Source organism: Vipera ursinii, assembly GCF_947247035.1.
Source record: "Vipera ursinii genome assembly, chromosome: 3".
In the NCBI taxonomy this organism is placed as follows: domain Eukaryota; kingdom Metazoa; phylum Chordata; class Lepidosauria; order Squamata; family Viperidae; genus Vipera; species Vipera ursinii.
Window position 1 is genome coordinate 56730026 of NC_139516.1, and position 22499 is coordinate 56752524.

A 22499-nucleotide genomic window follows, 5' to 3' on the forward strand; every position below is an offset into this window, starting at 1 on the left:
GCGGCCTGTCCCTCCCACTCTGTGGCACCTCCAATTAAACCCTGAAGTGAAACTCTAAGACAGTGGTGAAAAGTGAGACCATGCCTCCCTGCATTGCTCCGCCCAAATGGGTAGACCAAGCTGGATGGATTACCGACAGATCAATCCACAGACGGCCCTTCTCAATTGGTCACCCTCAAGGTGGGAGTTGGGTATCCCCAGAGGAATCCTGGGAATTTTAGCCTTGAGGACATGGGTGGGGTGGGGTGGGGGGAGTTAAGCCTCTTCACATATGTGTTGGCTGGATTTGCCTAGGAAGATTCAGGTTCAAATCCACTTGACTATGGACTTCAGGGTGGGCATTCAGCCCAACGCTACTTCCCAGAGTTATGGAGAGAAAATTAGGGAGGAATCCCAGGTAAATCATCTTGTGTTCTTTCAACAAAAAACATCAGTACAATAAATGCACGTTTTTTCTAGACAAGTTAAAAGTTTTGCCGTCTGTCTTGCTGTTTTAAACACCAGATATTTGTTTTTCCCGTTTTCTACTGTATTCATATTAAAAATAAATAAGAAACTGAAACGTGGACAGTCGCGTTATCCAATAAATGCCTTTCCTTTCCAACCTTTGGACCGAAGCCTCAATGGAGGAACCCTTTTGTCTGCCAGTAGTATTAACATCTGCCCAAAAAGGTTTTTGCTTCCCGCAGACGTAATCAATCGGTGCAATGTCCGATTGGGCACATACATCTGTAGAGGTGACTGTCAATCATCGATCGATAACCTAACCCAGAGGTCTTCAAACTCGGCCCTTTTATGACTGGTGGACTTCAGTTCCCAGAATTCCTCAGCCAGCATGGCTGGCTGAGGAATTCTGGGAGTTGAAGTCCACCAGTCATAAAAGGGCCAAGTTTGAGGACCCCTGACCTAACCCTAACCTTAACCCTAACCTACTTGGTGGGCAAAAAGTATGAGGCAGCCAAAAAAAAAAGCAGATCTTAATTGACTGATGTGCGAAACTCCCCGGCGGGCAAAAAAGAGCAAAAATCTCGCCGCTCGCTAGCTAACTGAGCCATTTCCCACGCCGCAGCCTCGCAAAATCTCTTCAGCGCGACGGCCCTGATTTACTTTCCGCCGATAGAGGATGCTTTACGGTAGAGGAAGTAGGAAGCGACTTCGGTGGCCGCCTCCTCCCGACCGCCGTTGAGCTGTCGCCGGCTGCGGCAGGGAAGGAGAGGAGAGAAGCGGTGGAGCGGCCGCCGCAGGCTCCGTCCGCCCGAGAACCGTCAGGATGGTTCCCTCGACTGACAGCGAATCTCCGCACCTGCTGCTGGGCCGGCTGCGCTTCCTGAGCGAGGCGATCGGGTGCCTGATCCGGGCGGAGCCGCTGCCCGCCACTTTGGGCTACGTGCCCCGCGAAGTGCAGTACAAGCTGTGCAAGGATCCCAGCGCCCAGGGCTCCGCCTCGGGCCGGAGCCTATTGTCGGTGTGGGAGAACCCAAGCAAAGCTGCGGGCGGTGCGGGTCCCGGCATCAGGAAAAGTCCAGGCAGGGCCACCATGGAAGTGCGCAAGGGATCGTGTATTCGAGCCAGCGGCGAGGAATACTGCAACGGGCACGGGCTCTGGGTGAAGCTCACCAGGGTGAGGGACAAGGCGTGGCTCTCTCGCGCGCCCTTTGGACCTGGAGGCTAAATCCGAAGAAACTGAGCGAAACCCTGGCGGGTCTGAACCGTTTAGATCAGGGGTAGGCAACCTCGGCTCTTTTATGACTTGTGGACTTCAATTCCCAGAATTCCTGAGACAGCTATGCTATGCTATGCTGACTCAGGAATTCTGGTAGTTGAAGTCCACGAGTCATAAAAGAGCCGAGGTTGCCTACCCCTGGTTTAGATCCTGTGTTAGTTCCGGGTGGATCCTGATAGTCAGATCAGGAAATTTCTCTAAAGAGAGGCTGGGCTGCATAATGAGCATGCTCAGAGGCACTCCAGAGTTACTATTTGAAGCGTGCCAGGGCTGAGCTGCACTTCAAATTAGAAAATAAAAAAAGAAGGGGCTTAATGCATATATGATTTGAGATAGAGGTGAAGATTCCCATTTATCCCATTCTATTCCTTTCCATTTGTGGCTGTCTGGCACCCATGGTCGGGGTGGGGGGGGGAGGACCTCAGAGTTCCCATTTTTTGCCAAGTTTGCCTCCTAATGATTCCATGGGTGTACCTTGTAGTTTCTTAATAGATGGGGTTTACCACTGACTTCTTTCAGCATGATTTCTTCCCCTCCCTCTGCAGATTCCCACTCCATCCTATAGCCTTGGGTTTCCTGGTCTCCATACCTTGCTTAGCATTTTGCAGATCACTTGCAGCCAGCCAGGTGCAACCACCTGCTATAAGTCTTGTCAGTGTTAGAGTTGCAGGAAACAATGGTTAGTTCTAAACTTGGAATAGACTATAAAAGAAGTGCATGAACTGTCGGATGTCAGACTAGAGGCATCACTTCATAGCCCTTGAAAGCTTATGAGCTTATGGGCTAGGAAACCCAAGGCTGTAGGATCAGTCTGATCAGTCTTACAAATATATGCCAAATTCTGAACATCCACGTAGAAACTTTTATAATTAATCAAATTGCCAGTTCCATAGTTTGTTGTATAGGATAACATTTTGTATATTGCTGTAAATATACCTTTTTGATTTGTATACATCTTTGGTTTCTTCCAAAAATGGGAGTGAATGTGAATAGTGAAGCTTGCTATTTATTATTTTATTTTACTTTTATTTTATTTTATTATTTTATTTTATTTTTATTTTATTTATATATTTTTCCCAGGACCTGAGAGCAAAGAAATATCTCTTTGTTTTAGCCCCACTATACTAACTCTCTGAGTTAAACTGGGCTGAGAGAAAATGATTAGCTCAAAACCACACAGTTCTAGATGGCTCTTAGCTCTAGTTCACCATCTTATTCCCTGTATTTTATTGACTCTGGAACTTGTACCGGCATATTTATGAATCACAAAGATACAAGTTGAATTTAAATAAGGATTTAATTGCTGCTGCACATTTAGTGGTCCAAATAAATAGTGCAAAGCTCTTGCGTATTTAAACTCTATATGTTTATACTGTGGTAATGAAGCCTCTTTTTGACCAATTTAGATTTTACTGCTCATGTAACTTTGTGTTCTGCCCACATAGGAGCAACTTCAGGAATACAAGACTGGTTGTGACCTGGAAGAAGGTTGGGTTCTTACGTGTAAACATGCAGATAGTGGGGACAGGCTGGTGCCAGTGGAATCAATGGAGAGGATTCAGAGGCAGCAGCAGCTCTTTGGGATGGATTTTAAACCAGTAATCAGGTACAGAATCTCACTTCTGCTTGGTTGGCTTTGGAGGAGACATTGTGGAGGATGCTACAAATGTGACTGTAAGCAAATATATTTTATTTGTCCATGAACCTCTGTTTGTCAGAGCATTCTCACAAGAAAATGTGCGGCACCCAAAGGAAGATTCTGGAGAGGGGCTATTTTTTTCTAAAATATGTAGGTATGCCCATTTTTTAAGAATACCATTTGTTGAATTCTAGTTAGTGAATCGTTTGTCTGTAAAAGTTGTTTCACATTTGTTGATTAATTGATCTGATAAATTTGTTTCTATAACAAAATAGATTAGAATTGTAATGTTGTTGCACCTTCCACAGATAGGTGGAATATTGGTCCTTTGATGTGTTCTTAGAACTTTTCTAAGCCAATCAGTTTCTCTAACCTGGAATTTAAGTTTATGGTTTCTATTGCATTTTTTTTAACTGCAGATGGGAACAGGTAGTGGATTTAACATATTCCTTGCATCTTGGAGCAAAGCCAAAAATCATGGAGCCAGATGTGGCTGCAGTAGAGAGACTCCGGTAATTTCATTTTATTTGGTTGCTTGGGGTAGCCAGTGCTATTACTTTGGAAATAGTGGTTCAGCCTATGGAGTTGAGTTAGGCTTTGTCATCCACCATCAGTGGAAACAGTACTTTGGTATAAAGCTGACTGAAATAACATGCATTATGGGATGAGGAGATGAAAAATACGACTAAGAATGGAGGAATAAATAGAATACAGTTTCTGACTATACGCCTCAGTGCTCCTTCTGTGCTACTGACCACCATCACTGCTTTGTAGATTTGTACCACCCACATGGAGCTATGAATGTGATGAAGATCTGGTGCATTTCCTTTATGACCATATTGGCAAGGAGGATGAGAATCTGGGTAGTATCAAGCAATATGTGGACAGCATTGATGTCTCCTCTTACACGGTATAATATTATCAGTGGATTGGATCTCTTTGTAGAGGAAACTTCCTCAGAATATCATCTGGAACTTATTTATTTATTTATTTATTTATTTAATTTATTATCAAAGGTTATGAATTTATAGTCGATAAGCAAAAGCTAAGGGTTGTCTCGTCTATAAATTGTTCCTGCAACTTTCACAGTTGATGATGAAGGATGAGAGGCATTGTCTGCTTACCCAGCTCAGGTCACAATAAAAGCACCATTATTTTAGTTTTAGAATAATCACTATTCTTCAGACTGGTGCCCTTCAGTAATACTGAACTTCCATTATTCTTAGCCAGTGTGGCCATGCTGGCAGAAGATAACACTACAAGCCAGCACTTTCACATTTCATTTACTTGCCTCTGACTTTGGAACTCCCTTTTTTAGTCTTTGTAAAGGATTAGATACATAGAAATGTGATGACCTCAAGGATAATCTACTCCACACATCCCACCTCATTCAGTGCAGATTCTGCTACACTAGAGCACTCTCTGGCTGACACCTTGTACAAACTGAAAGTTCCTGCTAAGCTGTAGCATGAATCTTATCTCCTGTTTTAACTAAGTAGATCTTGTCCTCTAGAATAAGAGAAAATAAGTACACTTCTTATTTGTATACACACACACAAGGGACGCGGTGACTCAGTGGGTTAGGACGCTGAGCCTGTCGATCAGAAGGTCAGCAGTTTGGCGGGTCGAATCCCGAGTGCCGCATAACAGAGCGAGCGCCTGTTACTCGTCCCAGGTTCTGCCAATCTAGCAGTTCGAAAGCACGTAAAAATGCAAGTAGAAAAATAGGGACCACTACAGTGGGAAGGTAACAGCGTTCCGTGCGCCTTTGGCATCTAGTCATGCCGGCCACATGACCACGGAGACGTCCTCGGACAAGCGCTGGCTCTTTGGCTTTGAAATGGAGATGAGCACCGCCCCCTAGAGTCGGAAACGACTAGCACGCATGTGCGGGGGAACCTTTACCTTTACACACACACACTGTTCTTCTGAGAGCTGGCTCTCCTGAACTTAGACCTTTTCTTAACTTACAGTTTGTTGGATATGGTACTCCAAATGAGGTCTGAGCAGGTTAATAGATGCAGTTCTTCATTGAAATGCTTCTCAAGTGAAGCATATTCATCATGAACATGTCTGTGTGAATAAGAAGGGCTGGTTCGAATGTGCTAATGTGCTGCTCTGCTTCTTTAGGAAGAATTCAATGTTTCATACTTGACCGACAACCACGATGACACCTACTGGGAGAGTGATGGATCCCAAGGCCAACATTGGGTCCGTCTCAACATGAAGAAAGGAACCATAATAAAGTTAGTAATTAAATCTGTTCCTCCCTTTCCTAGCTTTTTCTCTGTATGGCAAGATTTTCTTTTCTGTCATTAGATACAAAGTGATTTAGGATCAGTCTTTGCAAACAGTTTGCTGCTCTAATTCATGTGGCCTTCCTGAAAAACAATTATTTTCTGTATTCCATTGAATGTAGACCAGGTAGCAAGAAAGGTTTAAAAATATGGTTTGTGTGTCTGGCCCTGATTTGTGCCTAGGCATTCTTTTTACAGAAAAATTGGGAAATGTTTAATAACAGAAAACATCTTAATTTTCTTGCACAATAACCTCAGGCGCTCATCCATTACTATGGCTTTTCAATTGCTTCCAGTATAAATGTAAGGCTAAGACACTATATTAGATTGCATCACAAAATCTAATAAATCTAATAAATCTAATAAAATAAAATGTGCAGTTCTACAATCCCATTTCCTTTTTAGGTCAGAGAGAGATTAACACTTTCTCTTCTTCCAGTGGCTTTTTCTATTAACAAGGACCTGAAGCTGAGTGACACAAAGTAAATCACAGAATTATGAAGCGTACACCCTCTCTTCTTAATTCAGAATAGGCTTATTTTTTCCAATCTTTTTTTTGAAGAATATTTGAAAAAGTCCAAGTATAGTCTTTCAGAAAACACGGAATCTGATTGAACTGTTTTAAGGTGGGCAGTTCTCCCTTCCTCTTTTCCCTCACATTTTCTCTGATTTAAAAATTGCAGGAGAGGGTTGCAAGAATGGATGCCAAGAGCGTCTTCATGTTTCCAAACATCTACAGTGATGGCTTGTAAGCATGCCAAACAATCCTTTATTGACAGGAATTGTAATAAATGAGAAAGTTTTCAGCAGGAGTTTTTTGTTTAAAGAAAGCTCCTTGTGAGTTTCCAGCCTTCACAGAATTTTCTTGCATGTGAAAGTTTTCCCAATACCCATTTGCTTTGCCTCACATTTGTTGTTTCGATTCTCTCCATCAGGAAACTCTTTCTGACCGTGGATACAACAGATGAAAATTTCATGCCAAAAAGGGTGGCTGTATATGGCGGTGAGGGTGACAATCTGAAGAAACTGAGTGATGTCGGCATTGATGAGTGAGTCAGGGCAGTGAGGGGAGATGGGGCTAGCTGAAAGAAACCATTCTACTAAATTTTATTCAAGTGGTTTAATAATTGCCCAGAACTGGTCGTTTCTTGTGATATGAGAAGGAGAAGGGGAGAATAGAAAATGAAGAGTGTTGTCTTGATCAAATACTGCTGCAAAAGAAGGAATTAATGGTCCAGTTTCTGCAGTGAAATAAAGATTCATAGGAAGTTGTCGATTTTTTATTTATTTATTTATTTATTTATTTATTTATTTTAATTTATTTATTTATTTAAATTTTTATACCGCCCTATTCCCGAAGGACTCAGGGCGGTTTACAGGGCAGCATAAAATACAATATAAAAATAGTATAAAATTAAAATAGATTACATTAATTAAGCCCAACAATTAAAACAATATTAAAAGCTAAAACCCCTTCAGTCCAGGCCTGATAGATCAAAAAAACAGGTTTTCAGGTCCCGGCGAAATGAACGCAGATCGGGGGCGGTCCGAAGTTCCACCGGTAAATCATTCCAAAGGGCAGGCGCGCTCACAGAGAATGCCCTCCCACTGGGGATCACCCGCCGGCACTCCTTAACCGCTGGCACCCTGAGAAGGCCCTCCCTGTGGGAGTGCACAGGACGATGGGAAGTTGATGCCGGCAGCAGGTGTTCCCTTAGATAAAAGATTGTTGATGTTGGGGTCAATCATATCCCAGGGAATTAAGGCAGGAAACAACATTATGAAAAAGCCCACAAATCATTACTAGCTTGATGCTTTTATTAGCCTGCCTGGAATTAACAGGGTAAGAAGCAAGAACTCTATCTCTTTTGCTGTGGACTGATCTATTGTCAGGTTGTGTAGAGCAGGGGCCAGCTATGCTGGCTGGGGAATTCTGGGAGTTGAAGTCCACAAATCTTAAAGTTCCCAAGGTTGGGGACCCCCGGTTTAGAGAGAATAGAAATTCTTTCTTTGGCAATCTGTTTAGTTTCTATACTGGGTTCACATAGGGACCAGCCAATTTTGGACAATTTGCTGGTGTGTAATTCCTTGTTACCTAATGCCTAGTATACAAATAAAAATAGAGGACTGCATTATTAATATCAGCATAATTATAGAAAGAAACATTGCAGAAGTAATCCTCCCCTATCAGCTGCCTCATTTAGCATTTAGCAACTGTTCACGTTCCGAAGGTATAACAAATAATAGTTTTGCAATAAATCTTTACATTTATGATTTTCAGTGCTTTGTTTTGTTCCTGACATCTCTACCGTCCATTTTATCCAAGCTGTTTTCTTGTCCTCAGATTTATTTTGTAGTCTTAAGGGATAGATTGTTTTTCCAATTCTTGTGAATTTTTCTCCACTAGGATTAAATCATGTTTCCTTGTTTTGTTAACTTCCATCTTTAAGTCTCTATTCTCAATTCTATATCCATTTATCTGTTTTATCTGTTCCTTCTCTGTTGTTGTTTTCTGGGAAATTTTGTTGTAGAGTTAACTTAGAAATAGATTGATGTATATTTTCAAAGTTATTTTGGATTTCTTTGTGGTTTAGTCATTGTTGTTTGAATTAGTTGCAGTCCTCCTGAGAAGCATTTATGTTTTCTTGATATGTTCTTTCTACATGTTTCTTATCCATGATGGCCAAGAATTTGAATTTTTCTCTTCCTTTCTTTTCTCTGCAAATGGCTTTAGAGTCCCAATTAAATAGATATTTGTAATCCAAATAGTTCAAAAAATTTTTTTTCTGAAATTTATAATTCTCTCTTTGTCTACAGCCCAGATTATCTTTTTTTTGGTCACAACTGTTCTTTGTTGTTAAACCTTTGAAGGTCACAAACACAGATTAGCTTTTCCCAGGTTTTGCCAAGTCTTATATTAAAGTCATAGCTGTCATAGTCTTCATCCACCACTAGGTGTCAGCAACTATTTGTTTTTCAATTTCGAAAATGAACAATTATTTTTAAAATGAGAGTTTAAACCATTCAAACAATTTTAGATTTATCCAGATTTAAGTTTTAAATTTCAGGTTTTATATTTATTTCACTTCCATATATTTTGATCATCCATAAAAAGATTAATTCGCCGCTTCCATTAGTATAAGGGTGGGGCAGAAATCCCCCTCCTTCCCTTTCAGAGGTATTTTGCTTCTTGGGGATCTTTTCCAGGAAATTAAATGTACAATAGAAAAGAGAAGATCGAATTCCTCACCCAGTTTCAGGCACATTGTTCACAGTTGTGCTAGTTAGTGCTTTTGCAGTTCGGTTGCTAGTAGCTTGTGCTGGTTGATGCAATATGGCCAGCCTTTCTCCTGTCGGGCTAGAAGGCTTTCCCCAAGTCAAATGGAATGGCCGCCACTGTTCCAGAATCGCTGGAGCACACTTTTTTCTTCATCACCTCTCTGGGGCGACTTACTCATTTAGGGTCCCCAGGCAGGGCGAAATTAGCTGCGGGAGTGCGGAGAATCAGCAAGCCCTCAACCAGTTGCTACTGCGCAAAACCGGAAGTCTCACCATTTGCATGCTTAACGACTGGTCCCTGACAAGCAGAGTTTAATGGAGAATGCAGCCATAAAATGGCAAATCTCAGCCACCCAACGACTCACTTTAGAACCGTAATGATTCATTTAACAAGGCAGTCTTATGTACAAATAGATATAGGCAATATCTATATTTTTTAACATCTTGCCTAATACCTGTAGGCAAGCTCCCTTATGTCCTATCTGACAACACTGTTTTAGGAGTCAAATTTCCATCATCCCTCCCCTCCCCCATCAGTGGGAGTTTGACAGATCAATTTGTGCAATTCAGAAGGTTGGAAAAACGAACTAGGAGTCTTTGGGTCCCAGTTCCCATCCACAACCCAATCTAACTTGCTCCCAGTTTTCAGATACATAAAATTAAAGGTTTGGCAGAGGGGAGAATTATACTACTATGTGCAAGATGAAATAGATGTGGTGTTGTGTGTTTTTTTTGTCCCTAGGAGCTACATCGGGGATGTGTGTGTGCTGGAAGACATGACTGCTCATTTGCCTATCATTGAAATCCGCATTGTGGAATGCAGAGGTGTGTAGGCGTCAGTTTGAGGATGAAATTTTTAATCCTTGGGAAGATCATTTGATAATTCTGAAACGGATTTTATTCCATCTGTATATAAGTACAAGGAGACAAATTTAACAGTTTCCCTATCGCCTGTCCCAAGACTTCAGTTATGGGCTCTGTTCTTGAGGAAAACAGCAAAGCCCATTATCTGTTAGCACATAAACTAAGGGAGGTGGTGATGATGATGGATAGATAGATAGATAGATAGATAGATAGATAGATAGATAGATAGATAATGTAGTTTTAAAAGGAACATAAAACTACATAAATTTATACTGAATAAAGAAAACAATGAAAGAAAAACAGACAAAAGGAAAAAGACACAAGTGTAGAAGAAAAGATATAGGAGCTTCCAATTTTCGTTACAGCAAATATGGGTATTATTATTATTATTATTATTATTATTATTATTATTATTATTATTATTATTATTTATTGAATTTCTATACCGCCCTTCTCCCGAAGGACTCAGGGCGGTGTACAGGGCAGTTAAAATACAACATACAAAAGTTAAAAGTAAAATTAAATTGTTTTAGCCCTAACAATAGTTAAAAATAAACCCCAAACCCTTAGTCCAGGCCGGCCTGTTCAAACAACCAGGTTTTCAGGTCACGGCGGAAAGAGCGAAGGTCGGGAGCCAGTCGGGAGCTCAACAGGCAATTGATTCCAGAGGGCAGGCGCACCCACAGAGAATGCTGTCCCCCTGGGGGCCGCCAGCCGGCACTCCCTGACCTACGGCACCCTGATGAGGCCCTCTGTGGGAGCGCACAGGACGAAGGAAAGTTGACGCCGGCAGTTTCTCTTGCTCTGTGTTTCCAAAAATGCTTACTTTTTTCTATTATGTAATTTTTTTCTAATCATCAAGACCACAGGTCATAAGTGCACTTTTTTCTGTTTCATGCAAAAAAGTCTATAAGGGGTTTTCAGTCAGCCATACATGTAGATATTTTCTTTTCTCTAATTAAGGAAATCAGATTAGCCATCTTTGCAAGTTCCATTCATCTTCACCAAGCATTCCTCCATTGTGGATAATGTCAAATCTTTCCATTTTTGAGCATATAATAATTTTGCTGCAGTTGTCATGTATAAAAATAAAGTTCCATAGCTTTTTTCTAACTATCTCCATTAATCCTAAAAGAAAAGCCTCTAGTTTCAATTGAACACATTGAACACATTCTGAATTAGTGTATTTATTTGTATGCAAAATTGTTTCTTTTTTATATGTCCGCCTTACATGGATATGATAAAATGTCACTTCACATTGTTCACCTTTCCAGCATAAATTCAACAAATTCTTTCTGTAGCAAAACATCATTTAGTGTCTATCTGAAAGAACTAGATTTTATTTTATAAACCAGGCTCATAGGATTATGGTTTGCAAAAATCTCTCTTGGTAAAATCTCTACTTTGGAAAAATCTAGTTGCTAAGTCTGTTGAAATCCAAATCATGTCCATTCTTTAAAAAAGAACTATATCTTTCTGAAAAACCGTGTATTTTCTTCAGCTGCCATTTTTCTGCTTCATAGTTTTTTCCCTACGGTAATTTCTTCTCTCTATACCAGGGGTAGGCAACCTTGGCTCTTTTATGACTCATGGACTTCAACTCCCAGAATTCCTGAGTCAGCTATACTGACTCAGGAATTCTGGGAGTTGAAGTCCATGAGTCATAAAAGAGACGAGGTTGCCTACCCCTGCTCTATACAGAGGAATTAATTATTTATTTAAATTATTTGCTCGCTGCATACGGTCCTTTCCTTTTATGCAGATGACGGGATTGATGTCCGGCTCCGGGGCATAAAGATCAAATCTTCTCGGCAACGAGAATTGGGACTCAATGCAGACATGTTTCAACCAGCCAACCTAGTGAGGTATCCACGACTGGAAGGGAGAGAGCCTGATGTGCTTTATTGGCGTGCTGTGATCCTGCAAAGGTATGGAAGTGCTAGTTAAGAACGCCAAGAAAAATTGGTAAGAAAGAAGGTCTGATGAGCCACCTTTCCACAAACTGTGGGTGGGAATAAGAAAATATGTGAGAGGTCTCTGCGAGCAGTTGAAATAATTAAAAAAAAGCATCAAGTTCTTTTTCATCACTATCCCATCCTAGGCGTGTATCAGTTTTCTTCTAGTGTATGTGGGAAAAACCTTGGGAGACTGAGCCAAGAGAAACTGCCTAGGAAATGGTCAGATAAGAGATAGCTTAGCCTGCAGCTCCATAGTGGACAGGGAAGAAGGCTCTTCGGACACTCTCTAATTTCTTTGGCCGTAAAGGAGATTCGGGGAAGAAGGATTGCACTTTGAGACTTGCAAGATTGATGTCAGCCTTATTAGGCACAGGAAACAAGAAACATGACCAGATGACCTAAGTCTGCTTCATTGTAAAGTTGCATTAATGTCTCAGAATACAGTTCTTCCACTGTCTCCTTTACAGGTGGAAAAATTAGGGAGAGTTTCTAGCTACGGGTTATGCTGTCTCTTATCTGACCATTTCTTGCTCCAATCTCCCAAGGTCTCCTCCGTATACCATTACACCTAGGAACACAATAACTCTTTGATTGCAATGCTGAAGCACTGCTTTTTTGAATGCTTACTTCCATAAATTAGGAAGCCTCTCATTCTTCCACTAGCCTTTCCAAGTATTACGATCATGTGAATTCTCTTCCTTTTCATCGCTATTCTTCATTTCATGGTCATGTCTTCATGGATACCTTGCAAATGTTTTTAATTATAAAAGGCTCAGAGAATTTGTTTGGGTAGAAGATAAACAACGCTCAGTGGTAGAGGGATGCATAGGAAAACTGTAGGAGGAAAAGAGTACTATCTTGAACTCCTCGTGGACAAATGGAATATAAATCTAATCATACATTGTTTAATTTAAATTACTGTATGGAATCACATTGTACCCTCATCATGCATCACTGTACGTCATTTAGATATTTTTCCACATTCTTGGTGCTGTTTCTTTTTGTTGTCACAGGTTTATCAAGATCTTGGATAGTGTGCTTCATCACCTTGTACCAGCCTGGGACTACACGCTCTGCACCTTCAATGAACTAAAGGTGACTAAAAATCCTACCAATGGATCAATATCTTTTTTGTCTTCTCACAATCAATGCAGTGATAGTGATCATTTTGTAGTAGCCAAACCTGCCTTTACTTGGAAAACAATGAAACAGTTGAATAAATGTTTCTGCTCCTGCCTAACGAGACAATCAAACAGGCTAACGTTGCCATCCTGTTCCTTGAAAGTGAGTTGAAAGTGACGTAGCAGAGAAGATGTACAGATGCTGTTGCTGGGAACTCTCCTTCAGCCATTATATAAGCAAGCCCAGCATTTTAAAAAGCAGGGCTCTCTTAACTTCACTGTAACACGAAAGCGCACTTTGTATTTTCTTTTCATTTTCAAGTTCATTTTTCAAGCTTCAGGAAAAGTCTTTTATTCGTCATTCTAATGAGATCCTTTTATATCTGAATTTAAATTAACACGGCAACTTAAAACTCAGTGGAATAACTGAATTTTAATTCTTTCTCCTCAATGGTGTCCACAGGTAGTCCTCATTTAACCAGCCCTCATTCAGGAACAAATATGGCAACTTCTTCTACAAGATTGCTCATAAATCTTCAATAAATTATCATTTTTAATAACAGATGGAAACGACTCTGTTCATTAAATGCACATTTTCCTTTTATCAGAATGTTTCTAGCAGGAAAAAGAACTAAGTTATCAACGTATCAAGAAGAGTTGGGGGTGGTCATGATGGCTGGAAAAGTTGAGGGAAAGTGCATTAGCTATTGCCCTCTTTGAATCAATTGTTATCCCCTGACAGCATATCAAACAGTTTCTGTTGCTGTCCAAACGACGCACAATGCTAATCAGTCAGTGCCTCAAGGACTCTGAAACCAGCAAGCCCAACTTCATGCCGCGTCTCTACATCAACCGGCGCCTAGCCATGGAGCATCGCGACAATCCTGCTCTTGACCCTTCCTGTAAAAACACTGTCTTCACCCAGGTAAGGGGAAACAATATAATAGCATGCCTTTCTCCACTATGGGATCCTCCAGGTGTGTTGCGATAATTCCCAAAAGGCTGCCTGATACTCTGGGAGGTATGGAACTCGCATCTAATGAGGACCCAGATTGTTGGGGGCAATAAGCTGACTTTGTAATAATGCCGCTTGGGGGGGGGGCGAAATCCCTAATAAGCAGGCATATACATAGAATGAAGGCTATTGCTAAGCACATTGGTTTGTGCTTAAAATTGTAAGCCGCCCTGAGTCTTCGGAGAAGGGCGGGATATAAATGGGATTACAAAAAAATAAAGAGTACCAGAGTAGGAAAACTTGCACTAAATATTATCTCGGAGAAGTAAGTTTCCTTCTGTACTTCAGAATGTTTTTTTTTACGCTATCCTCTTGATACAAGGTCCAGAATGAAATGCTGTTGATGTTTATATCACAGCTGACAAGCAACTATGGTGCAGCCTTTTCAAGATTGGGAAGCATCACTTTGGGCTCCTTCAATTTATAATAGAACTTTTACAGGAATGTTAAATTTGTGTAATGTATGTGTGATGCAATTAAAAAATTGAATTTTAATCCTTTGTCCTCAACCCCCAAGCCGCGGCCCACCACCAGGCCATGATGATAGCTATGACCAGTCCTTGTGCTTATGGCCACCACAGCACCTCCACGCTCACATGACTGCAATTTGGATATTGTGAACTTTATTTTCTTCCACTGTTAAAGCTGCATTGAATAAAATGAAATAAAATAAAATAAAGCTTTAGCTGCACTTTATGCTCTTCCTAGGTATATGAAGGCCTGAAACCTTCTGACAAGTATGAGAAGCCACTGGATTATAGGTGGGTGATCCTTGAACCATTTGTCTTTCTTCCTTGCCCTTTTCTATTTCAAGTTTTTGGGGATGTGAAATTTAAAGGCCTGGATGACAACTATCTTGGGATTTGCAAATAAACCAAAAGGTCATTTTTCAAGGATAGGGATTCTTGGTGCTGTCTGAGTCTGGTTGTTTTGTTGCAGACATTTCATTACCCAAACTAGGTAACATCATCGCCATTGTTTTGGGATTGCACCCAATATGCCCGTTACTATTGGTATTACCTTTGCTTTCTTTTGCCACAGTCATTCTATTTCTATTACAAGTTGTCTAGCGGTTAATATAATCATCATCATAATTAGCTCTAATATTTTGACTAATGCCTAGCCCACTTGATAACACTGATTTTTATTTTATCCCAGGTGGCCATTGCGGTATGATCAATGGTGGGAATGTAAATTCATTGCTGAGGGCATCATTGATCAGGGTAAGTATGAAACTCTGCATAGTCCCAAATGATGGCTTGCTTAAATTTAACCTTTAGTGCCCTGCATTGTTCAATAAAAGTAAGGCAAATAAAAGTAAGTTTCTTGACTTTGTGTTTCAGTTTTGAGGAAATGGAATTAAAATGACCACGTAAAGGTCTAAATAATCTTTCTGTCTTGGTTCCGATTAATGAGACAGATCAAAGAACATTCATTGTTTTTCTAAAAAGTCTATAATAATGAGAACGAAGCATGGGCACTCACGGATGGATGCCAGAATCTGGATTCTCCTTCACTAAACACATCATATCATACACAGTTCCCTCCCTTAATTACAAGTCATGAATCACATTCTCCAATTAGTTTAAAATGCAAAGTTTCACTTTCTTTTTGTAGCCTCTATTTCTTATCTTATCAAAACAACCAGGTCAACCTTCTCCTCCTCCCCCCCCAGCTTAATTGATTAAAAGCAAAACAGTTTAAAGGAAAAGGCTGCCTCTTATATTGTCAGAGCAAAAACATCCAATGTTTGCAGCGTTGACACTTTCATGTTCCTTGCTCCCAATTTGTGTTATTTTATTGTGCCCACCATTATCACAATTGTACCTGCAGATATTACTGATTTTGATAAAGCTTATTTAGACCTTTAGGGGGACCATGTTTGGATTATAGGCATGACATAATCAAGGTTATAGGATTTCAGACCTGGAAATTTGGCTGTTGCAACAGCCACAAAAATAGCTATTGTGTAACTATATTTTTAGTAGTATCAAATTTTATTTTCAGTACAAAAGTCCTGCAAAGACCTGACCAAATAAAAGTATATTAAGCAAATCATAATTTTGATTTTTTCCCCCCTGGATGTATTCTCCCCATTAAAAATGGACTTTCTAAAGTGATGGGAGTGGGAAGATCAGAAATCCAGTGAAAGTTGATGTTTGGCAAACATGTAAAATGGACTGCCCTTTTTTTGATTTGTTTGTTTTCTTTCTTACAGGTGGTGGTTTCCGAGACAGCATTGCTGATATGTCTGAAGAGTTGTGTCCTAGTTCATCTGAGACACCCGTCCCACTACCTTTTTTTGTCCGTACATCCAATCAGGTCCTATTCTTTGCTCAAACCAAAATTAGATCAAGTCTTTCAGGTTGTTAAGACAAAGATAAAAGCTACCTAAGAAGAAAAAGTGTCAGAGGCATTGTTGGCAAGGAAACAATGCTTAATTTTCTTGATCTTTTCCTGGTGCCGTTGAATTAAGTGTTCCAGAGCTGCATTTTTTTTATTGAAAAGTTTTACAATACATTTTTTTAACAAAACAAAACCCCTCCCAACCCCCTCCCCTCTCCCCAACCCTCCCCAACAGCTCCCTCCCTTCCCCCTCCCCCCTCCCCGACTTCCCAGAGCTCAATACAGGGTATAAAAATTCAAACAATCATAATCTACCTTATGCAAACAACAATAAACTATTAAATCTATCGCACTTTAACTCTTATAAAATAACTACAAGCAATATAAATATCACATCAATACTTATTCAAATGCTAAATGAAACTTTTTAGTCCCATATTTATTCTGGATATAATCAATCCATCTTCTCCACTCCACAATATATCTCTGTTGCGACTGGTCTTTCAAGTACGCTGACATCTTTGCCATTTCCGCCAGGTTGGAAACTTTTAAAGTCCATTCTTCTATAGTCGGCAGTTCTTCCTTCTTCCAATATTGCCCTACTAAAAGTCTCGCTGCCGTAATTAAATTCAACATCAGCTTAGTGTCCACAACAGTAGTATCAGTAATAATGCCCAGTAAAAACAGTTGCGGACAAAACTTTATCCTTTTCTTAAATATCTTTTGCATGTTCCACCAATCAGAGCTGCATTGTAACTGTTATCTCTATTACGGCGGCTTGTTCTGTTCAGTGTATTAAAAGTGCTTCAAATCAAGTTTAAAAAAAATTCTTATGTCCAGGTTAAGGCACTAATAGATGCCAGAAAATGATGCAGTATCTCTGTTGGCCTTTGATGGATTATGTATTGCTAGGTGCCATGATGTTGAACAGGGAATTCTTGTATGGAGTTATGCTGATAGAATCATTACACTCTTGCTTAGTTGTTTTGTTTTAAATAAGATATTTGTCATTTTAGGGCAGTGGAACTGGAGAGGCCCGAGACATGTATGTCCCAAACCCATCCTGCAAGGAATTCCTCAAATATGAGTGGATTGGGCAAATAATGGGTGCAGCTCTACGTGGCAAAGAATTCCTGGTTAGTATCCAGTATTGACTAATTTCTCCTTGATACCAAATACCTTGATACCAGAAGGGAGATATTGGAAAAATGTCATTCCAGAAAGAAGAACAGTCCATTTCTTGAAGATAAGTGCTTCATTTTTATTTATTGATCAAGTTGAGGCATATGTTCTCTTTTTTTCTGGGATTCTTTTATTTATGTTTATGGTCATTTCCTTTCATAGATGCATTTGGTTTGTTCATTCAAAAACTTTGTTTCTTTTTAATTTAGAATTTTGACATGGCTTAGGGTCAAGCGTAAGTTGTCTCTTTCTCACATCAAAACTGACCAACAGCCCCTAATTGTGCTATAGAGCTTATTCTCATCAGGCATTTGAGATAACTTGGGACAATATTTCCTAGTTTGTTGTCACAAATTTAAGTGTTTTTAAAAGAAGCTGCATTGGCAACAGAATACCTTGCACCTGACCCTTGGACATATAATGCAGTTAGGAAGGGGCAATGCTAAACTATAAATATCCTTCTCAGTAGACATTATCCTTATCTTTAATGGAGGACTGTTGACCAAACAACTCCCAATTCTGGATATACAAATAGCAAGTTCCTTAGCCTTAGCATTTGTCAGCTCTTCCAGAAAAATTTGACGATGACAAAAAACGCTAACACTGTTTTATTATAAGATTATAGTGACAAAATTTTGCAAGTCTAAATGTGCTTTTTCCTCCTTTTATTCTCAGTTATTTCTACTCCCCTTTTCATTGCCTAGGTTTATGGTATGATCTGGAATTAATGCCTTAAATTGGAGACAATATTCGGTTTTATTCTTATGTATATACATTTCTTAATTTTATTTTTAAATACCACTTTAATAAAAAGCTCAAGGCAGCTAACAAAAAGAAATGCACTTAAAATAATATAAAGATAATGAAAAACACTAAAACATATCACAAAAGAAACAAAGTAGCAATATTTGAACTAAGAGTATCCTCTCTCCATTTTTGAGCATCTCTTTAGACATAAAGAGATCCAACTGACTGCAAATACCCTTAAAATTCTGCTTATCTTCTTTTTTGTTCAAGGTCCTTGCCTTGCCTGGCTTTGTTTGGAAGCAACTGACAGGCGAAGAAGTGAGTTGGAATAAGGATTTCCCTGCTATTGACTCAATGCTGGTAAGTCACGAGTGGTGTTTCTGTTTCATGAATAAAATTGGCGTATAGGCTTCTCTCTATTTACTTGCTGCTGGGGATTAGAAATATGGAACAATACATAATTGAGCTGATGGCTTGAACTTGTTTTTTAAAATAGTTATTGAGAAGGAGGGATAGAAATTCCTTGCACCTTAGTTTTTGTAAAGGATATAACCTAGAAATATCAATATCTATCAAAACCATCAGAATGTATCTCTTTAAGCGTAATAATTTTTTGTTCTTTTGAAAACACTTTGACCCTATGTTATTACACCAGGTAATGATGGCTTCAATTTAATCAGAAACCCAGTGGCCTCTTTCTAATTTCCTCTGTTTCTTTCCATGCTGTCAGGTAAAACTTCTGGAGATGATGGAAGGAATGGACAAGGAGACCTTTGAATTCAAGTTTGGGAATGAGCTGACCTATACCACAGTCCTGAGTGACCAGCGCATGGTGGAACTTATTCCTGGTGGCATTCGCACTGCAGTACGCTATGAGAACCGGCTGGAATTTATCCATCTGGTACAGAAAGCACGGCTGAATGAGAGTAAGGAACAGGTAAATTCATTGTGGCATTTTAGAGATATGATCACTACTTTTTTCTCTATAGTATATCATCAGTCTGTATCAACGTGTTTTAGGAAACGTTGGGCATTGTTTAAGTGAATTGATTACAGAGCTAATATTGAAGAAAATTTAACAGAAAACTATTTATTCTCATGGACTTGTCAGAAAACAGTTACGTGACTTCTTTCCTATGCATTTGTTTTTGTTCTTACATATTCTCTTCTTAACTTCTTTTTCCTAATCTCCCAGATTGCAGCCATGCAGGCTGGACTTCTGAAAGTAGTTCCTCAGGCTGTCTTGGACCTACTTACTTGGCAGGAACTGGAGAAGAAGGTCTGTGGTGACCCTGAAGTTACAGTTGAGGCCTTGAAGAAGCTCAGTATGTATCTCTGATGCTTGGACTTCCTGTTGTGAATGAGAATGCTCTCATCTTGAGGAATATACTGCACACATTCATTATACCTACTGTTAGCGCCACATGCAATTGCTACTTAGTACAGAATCCCAGCATAATTACCTTATTTAAAAAGTGTATGGTGAGCTTATTTAGTAAAAATTTGTGCCTCACAACTAATATATCTTCCTCTCTTGTCAGCATGTAGTTGACATTACTGTCTCTGCACTGTTTCTAATTTTATCTTACAGCTCGTTTTGAGGATTTTGAACCATCAGACACCAGAATTCAGTATTTTTGGGAGGCCTTGAACAACTTTACTAATGGTATGCAGAGTAAACAAATGTTCACTGTTGTTTATTAAATGGTTGCAGAGCCAAGCATATTTTAAGAAACTTTTCCCACTGATACTACCATAGTTTCTCCCACAGAACCCATTGCTGAAAAATCGAACTTGCTGTAAACATTTTTCTTTTCTTAAAAAAATAGTTCTTTCAGATGAGAAGGACGGAAGTGGTGATGGATTAAGTAAATTTCAGAATAGAGAGGGTGAAGCCTTCACCACAACTGCTGTTATATATTTGGTTGCAAGTTACATTTTGAGCCACTGAATAAAAAGTAATTCCTGCTTTCCAAGGCTAGCATATTGAGATCTATTTCACTTTCAGGGAGGTAGATTATGGAGAGGGACTTGTGATGAACTGATGAAAGTCATGTGCTTTTCTCCTTAGAGGATCGTAGTCGTTTTCTGAGGTTTGTTACAGGAAGAAGCAGACTTCCAGCTCGAATTTACATCTATCCTGATAAATTAGGGTGAGTTCCGCTTCCCTCTTTGGGAGAAGACTGATTACTGGTCCTTTGGAGTTTTATTATCTGGTAGATTCTTCTGACTTAACTTGTTTTCTTCTGTCTTATGGCCAAGCTCGGAGACCACCGATGCCCTCCCTGAATCATCCACTTGCTCCAGCACACTGTTTTTGCCCAAATATGCCTCGTAAGTCTTATTCTAGAAAACTTCTTTATGATAGAGCAAAAGTGGGAAATGATGCTCCTTTTATGATTTGTGGACTTGAACTCCCAGAATTCTGCTGGCTCAGGAATCCTGGGAGTTGAAGTCCACAAGTCATAAAGGGGCCATTGTTCCCCACCACTGTAATAGAGAGACACAGGAAGGACAATTTGGGGAAGATTATATAATAGCAGAAGAACATCAAGGACTGTTACATGCTGACCAGGGAAATGATATTCACAGTAGAGAATGAGAAGAGAAGATAGTTATGGAGTGGAAGAAGCAGAGAAGTGTAAGCCGGAAAGTATTACTCTGTACCACAACACAGGCAAATAGGGAGACTATGATAGTGACATAACTTCCATTGAACAATCACAGACAGGTAAGCTAGAGATGTACTGGGAATTTTCAGAATACCTGGAAATGTTAACCTGGTTTTTTTGTATTATTTCTAGTGCCAAGGTTTGTGAAGAAAAATTGCGTTATGCAGCTTATAATTGTGTCGCCATTGATACAGACATGAGTCCATGGGAAGACTGAAACTCCACACTGGGAAGGATGATGGTCTCGCTAATGGTGGTCTGATTTTTGTCCTTGCTACCTGGAAGAAGCTCTCAATACTATGTTCATCATGACCCACCCTCCACAAAGTGTATATGGGTGTACATATCTAGAAAATAAAGTATCAAATGTGAACATTATATTAATATGCTGCTTTTCAAGAGAAGCTTGAGCAAAAGCGTCTTGTTAGTGAAAAGTTAGATAAGATTTATGGTTCAATAATTCAGTAATGCTTTTCCTTCTCTGAGAAAATATTTTTAAATATAGTAAAATACTGCTTTGAAGTAGGATTCTTTCATTTTTTGGAATCAGACATATTTTGTGACACAGTTCCCTGCTGGAGTCTTTTTACTTTTTCATTTCTGTTTCTTCCTTAGACTGCAGTTGTATTGACATGTATCTGGGAGTAAGCTTAATGGAGCTCAGTGGGGTTTACTTTTTGATTACACATTTGGACCCCCCAAAAAATGGGTGAATTACATGTAAAACATACTTTCCTGTCCCTAATTCATTCAGAGATTATATTTCAGGGTCTCTTTTGCAGCTTTGCTTCCCTTTTTTGCCTGAACTCTTATTCTGACAATTGTGCTTTAATGAGTTTTCTTTTAATAGCTGCATAAACACCTCCAACCACGAGTGGGCATTATGGAACCATAATTGGGGGGGAAAAAAACCTCCTTTAGTCTACTACAGTTAAGATCATGTTTTGGGGTTTTATTTTAATGGTCAGCGTCTCCTTACCCTTCTTTCTGTATACCTCTGCTCCATACAACCCCAAAGGAAAGGAGGGCAATTCTCTGCTTGTGATGGGAGGAAATCTTCATCCGGCTTGTCCCAACCGAGCTATTTCTTCAGCCTAACTCCCTTAAAGCCTTCTCCTAAAGTTCTAGAAGGGACGCGGTGGCTCAGTGGGTTAGGACGCTGAACTTGTCGATCGGAAGGTCGGCAGTTTGGCGGGTCGAATCCCGAGTGCCGCGTAGCAGAGTGAGCGCCTGTTACTCGTCCCAGCTTCTGCCAACCTAGCAGTTCGAAAGCACGTAAAAATGCAAGTAGGGACCACTACGGTGGGAAGGTAACAGCGTTCCGTGCGCCTTTGGCGTCTAGTCATGCCGGCCACATGACCACGGAGACGTCCTCGGACAAGCGCTGGCTCTTCGGCTATGAAACGGAGATGAGCACCGGCCCCTAGAGTCGGAAACGACTAGCACGCATGTGCGGGGGAACCTTTACCTTTACCTAAAGTTCTACCTCTCGATTACCATCTTGAGTAACGCTGCTAAAAGATGCTAGTTTCTGAAAGCTAAAATACCAGATCCATATATTTATTGTGCAAATAAGGGAAGGTACAAACTGGAAATAGCTTTTGGGGAGTGGGGGGGGGGAAGAGAGACAAGTTTTTTGACAAGCGATAACAGAAG

The 22499-nt window shown here is 40.0% G+C and overlaps 1 protein-coding gene across 2 annotated transcripts; it reads left to right on the forward strand.

Moving 5' to 3' along the window:
* Positions 1-89: 89 nt before the first annotated feature.
* Positions 90-21221, forward strand: HECTD3 (HECT domain E3 ubiquitin protein ligase 3). Of its 2 annotated transcripts, none has more exons than XM_083358451.1 (21): positions 90-180; positions 3169-3329; positions 3782-3874; positions 4137-4272; positions 5493-5608; positions 6595-6708; positions 9681-9763; positions 11565-11730; positions 12774-12855; positions 13624-13806; positions 14605-14657; positions 15055-15119; positions 16115-16218; positions 17259-17378; positions 18442-18531; positions 18902-19108; positions 19367-19496; positions 19763-19837; positions 20243-20324; positions 20434-20505; positions 20976-21221. In XM_083358451.1, the coding sequence occupies exons 2-21, from the start codon at positions 3271-3273 to the stop codon at positions 21058-21060; spliced, it is 2115 nt and encodes a 704-aa protein (XP_083214577.1). In that variant the 5' UTR covers positions 90-180; positions 3169-3270; the 3' UTR covers positions 21061-21221. The 2 variants fall into 2 exon arrangements, with proteins under 2 accessions (XP_083214577.1, XP_083214576.1); XM_083358450.1 differs by lacking the exon at positions 90-180 and adding an exon at positions 1152-1621.
* The last annotated feature ends 1278 nt before the right edge of the window (positions 21222-22499 follow it).

Bases quoted from the DNA above. Each gene is read 5' to 3' on its own strand.
- HECTD3 (XM_083358450.1), top strand. From the start codon at position 1,271: ATGGTTCCCTCGACTGACAGCGAATCTCCGCACCTGCTGCTGGGCCGG. The intron at 3,330-3,781 runs GTACAGAATCTC...TTTTAACTGCAG, and splicing joins GATTTTAAACCAGTAATCAG to ATGGGAACAGGTAGTGGATT. The intron at 5,609-6,594 runs GTTAGTAATTAA...TCTCTCCATCAG, and splicing joins AAGAAAGGAACCATAATAAA to GAAACTCTTTCTGACCGTGG.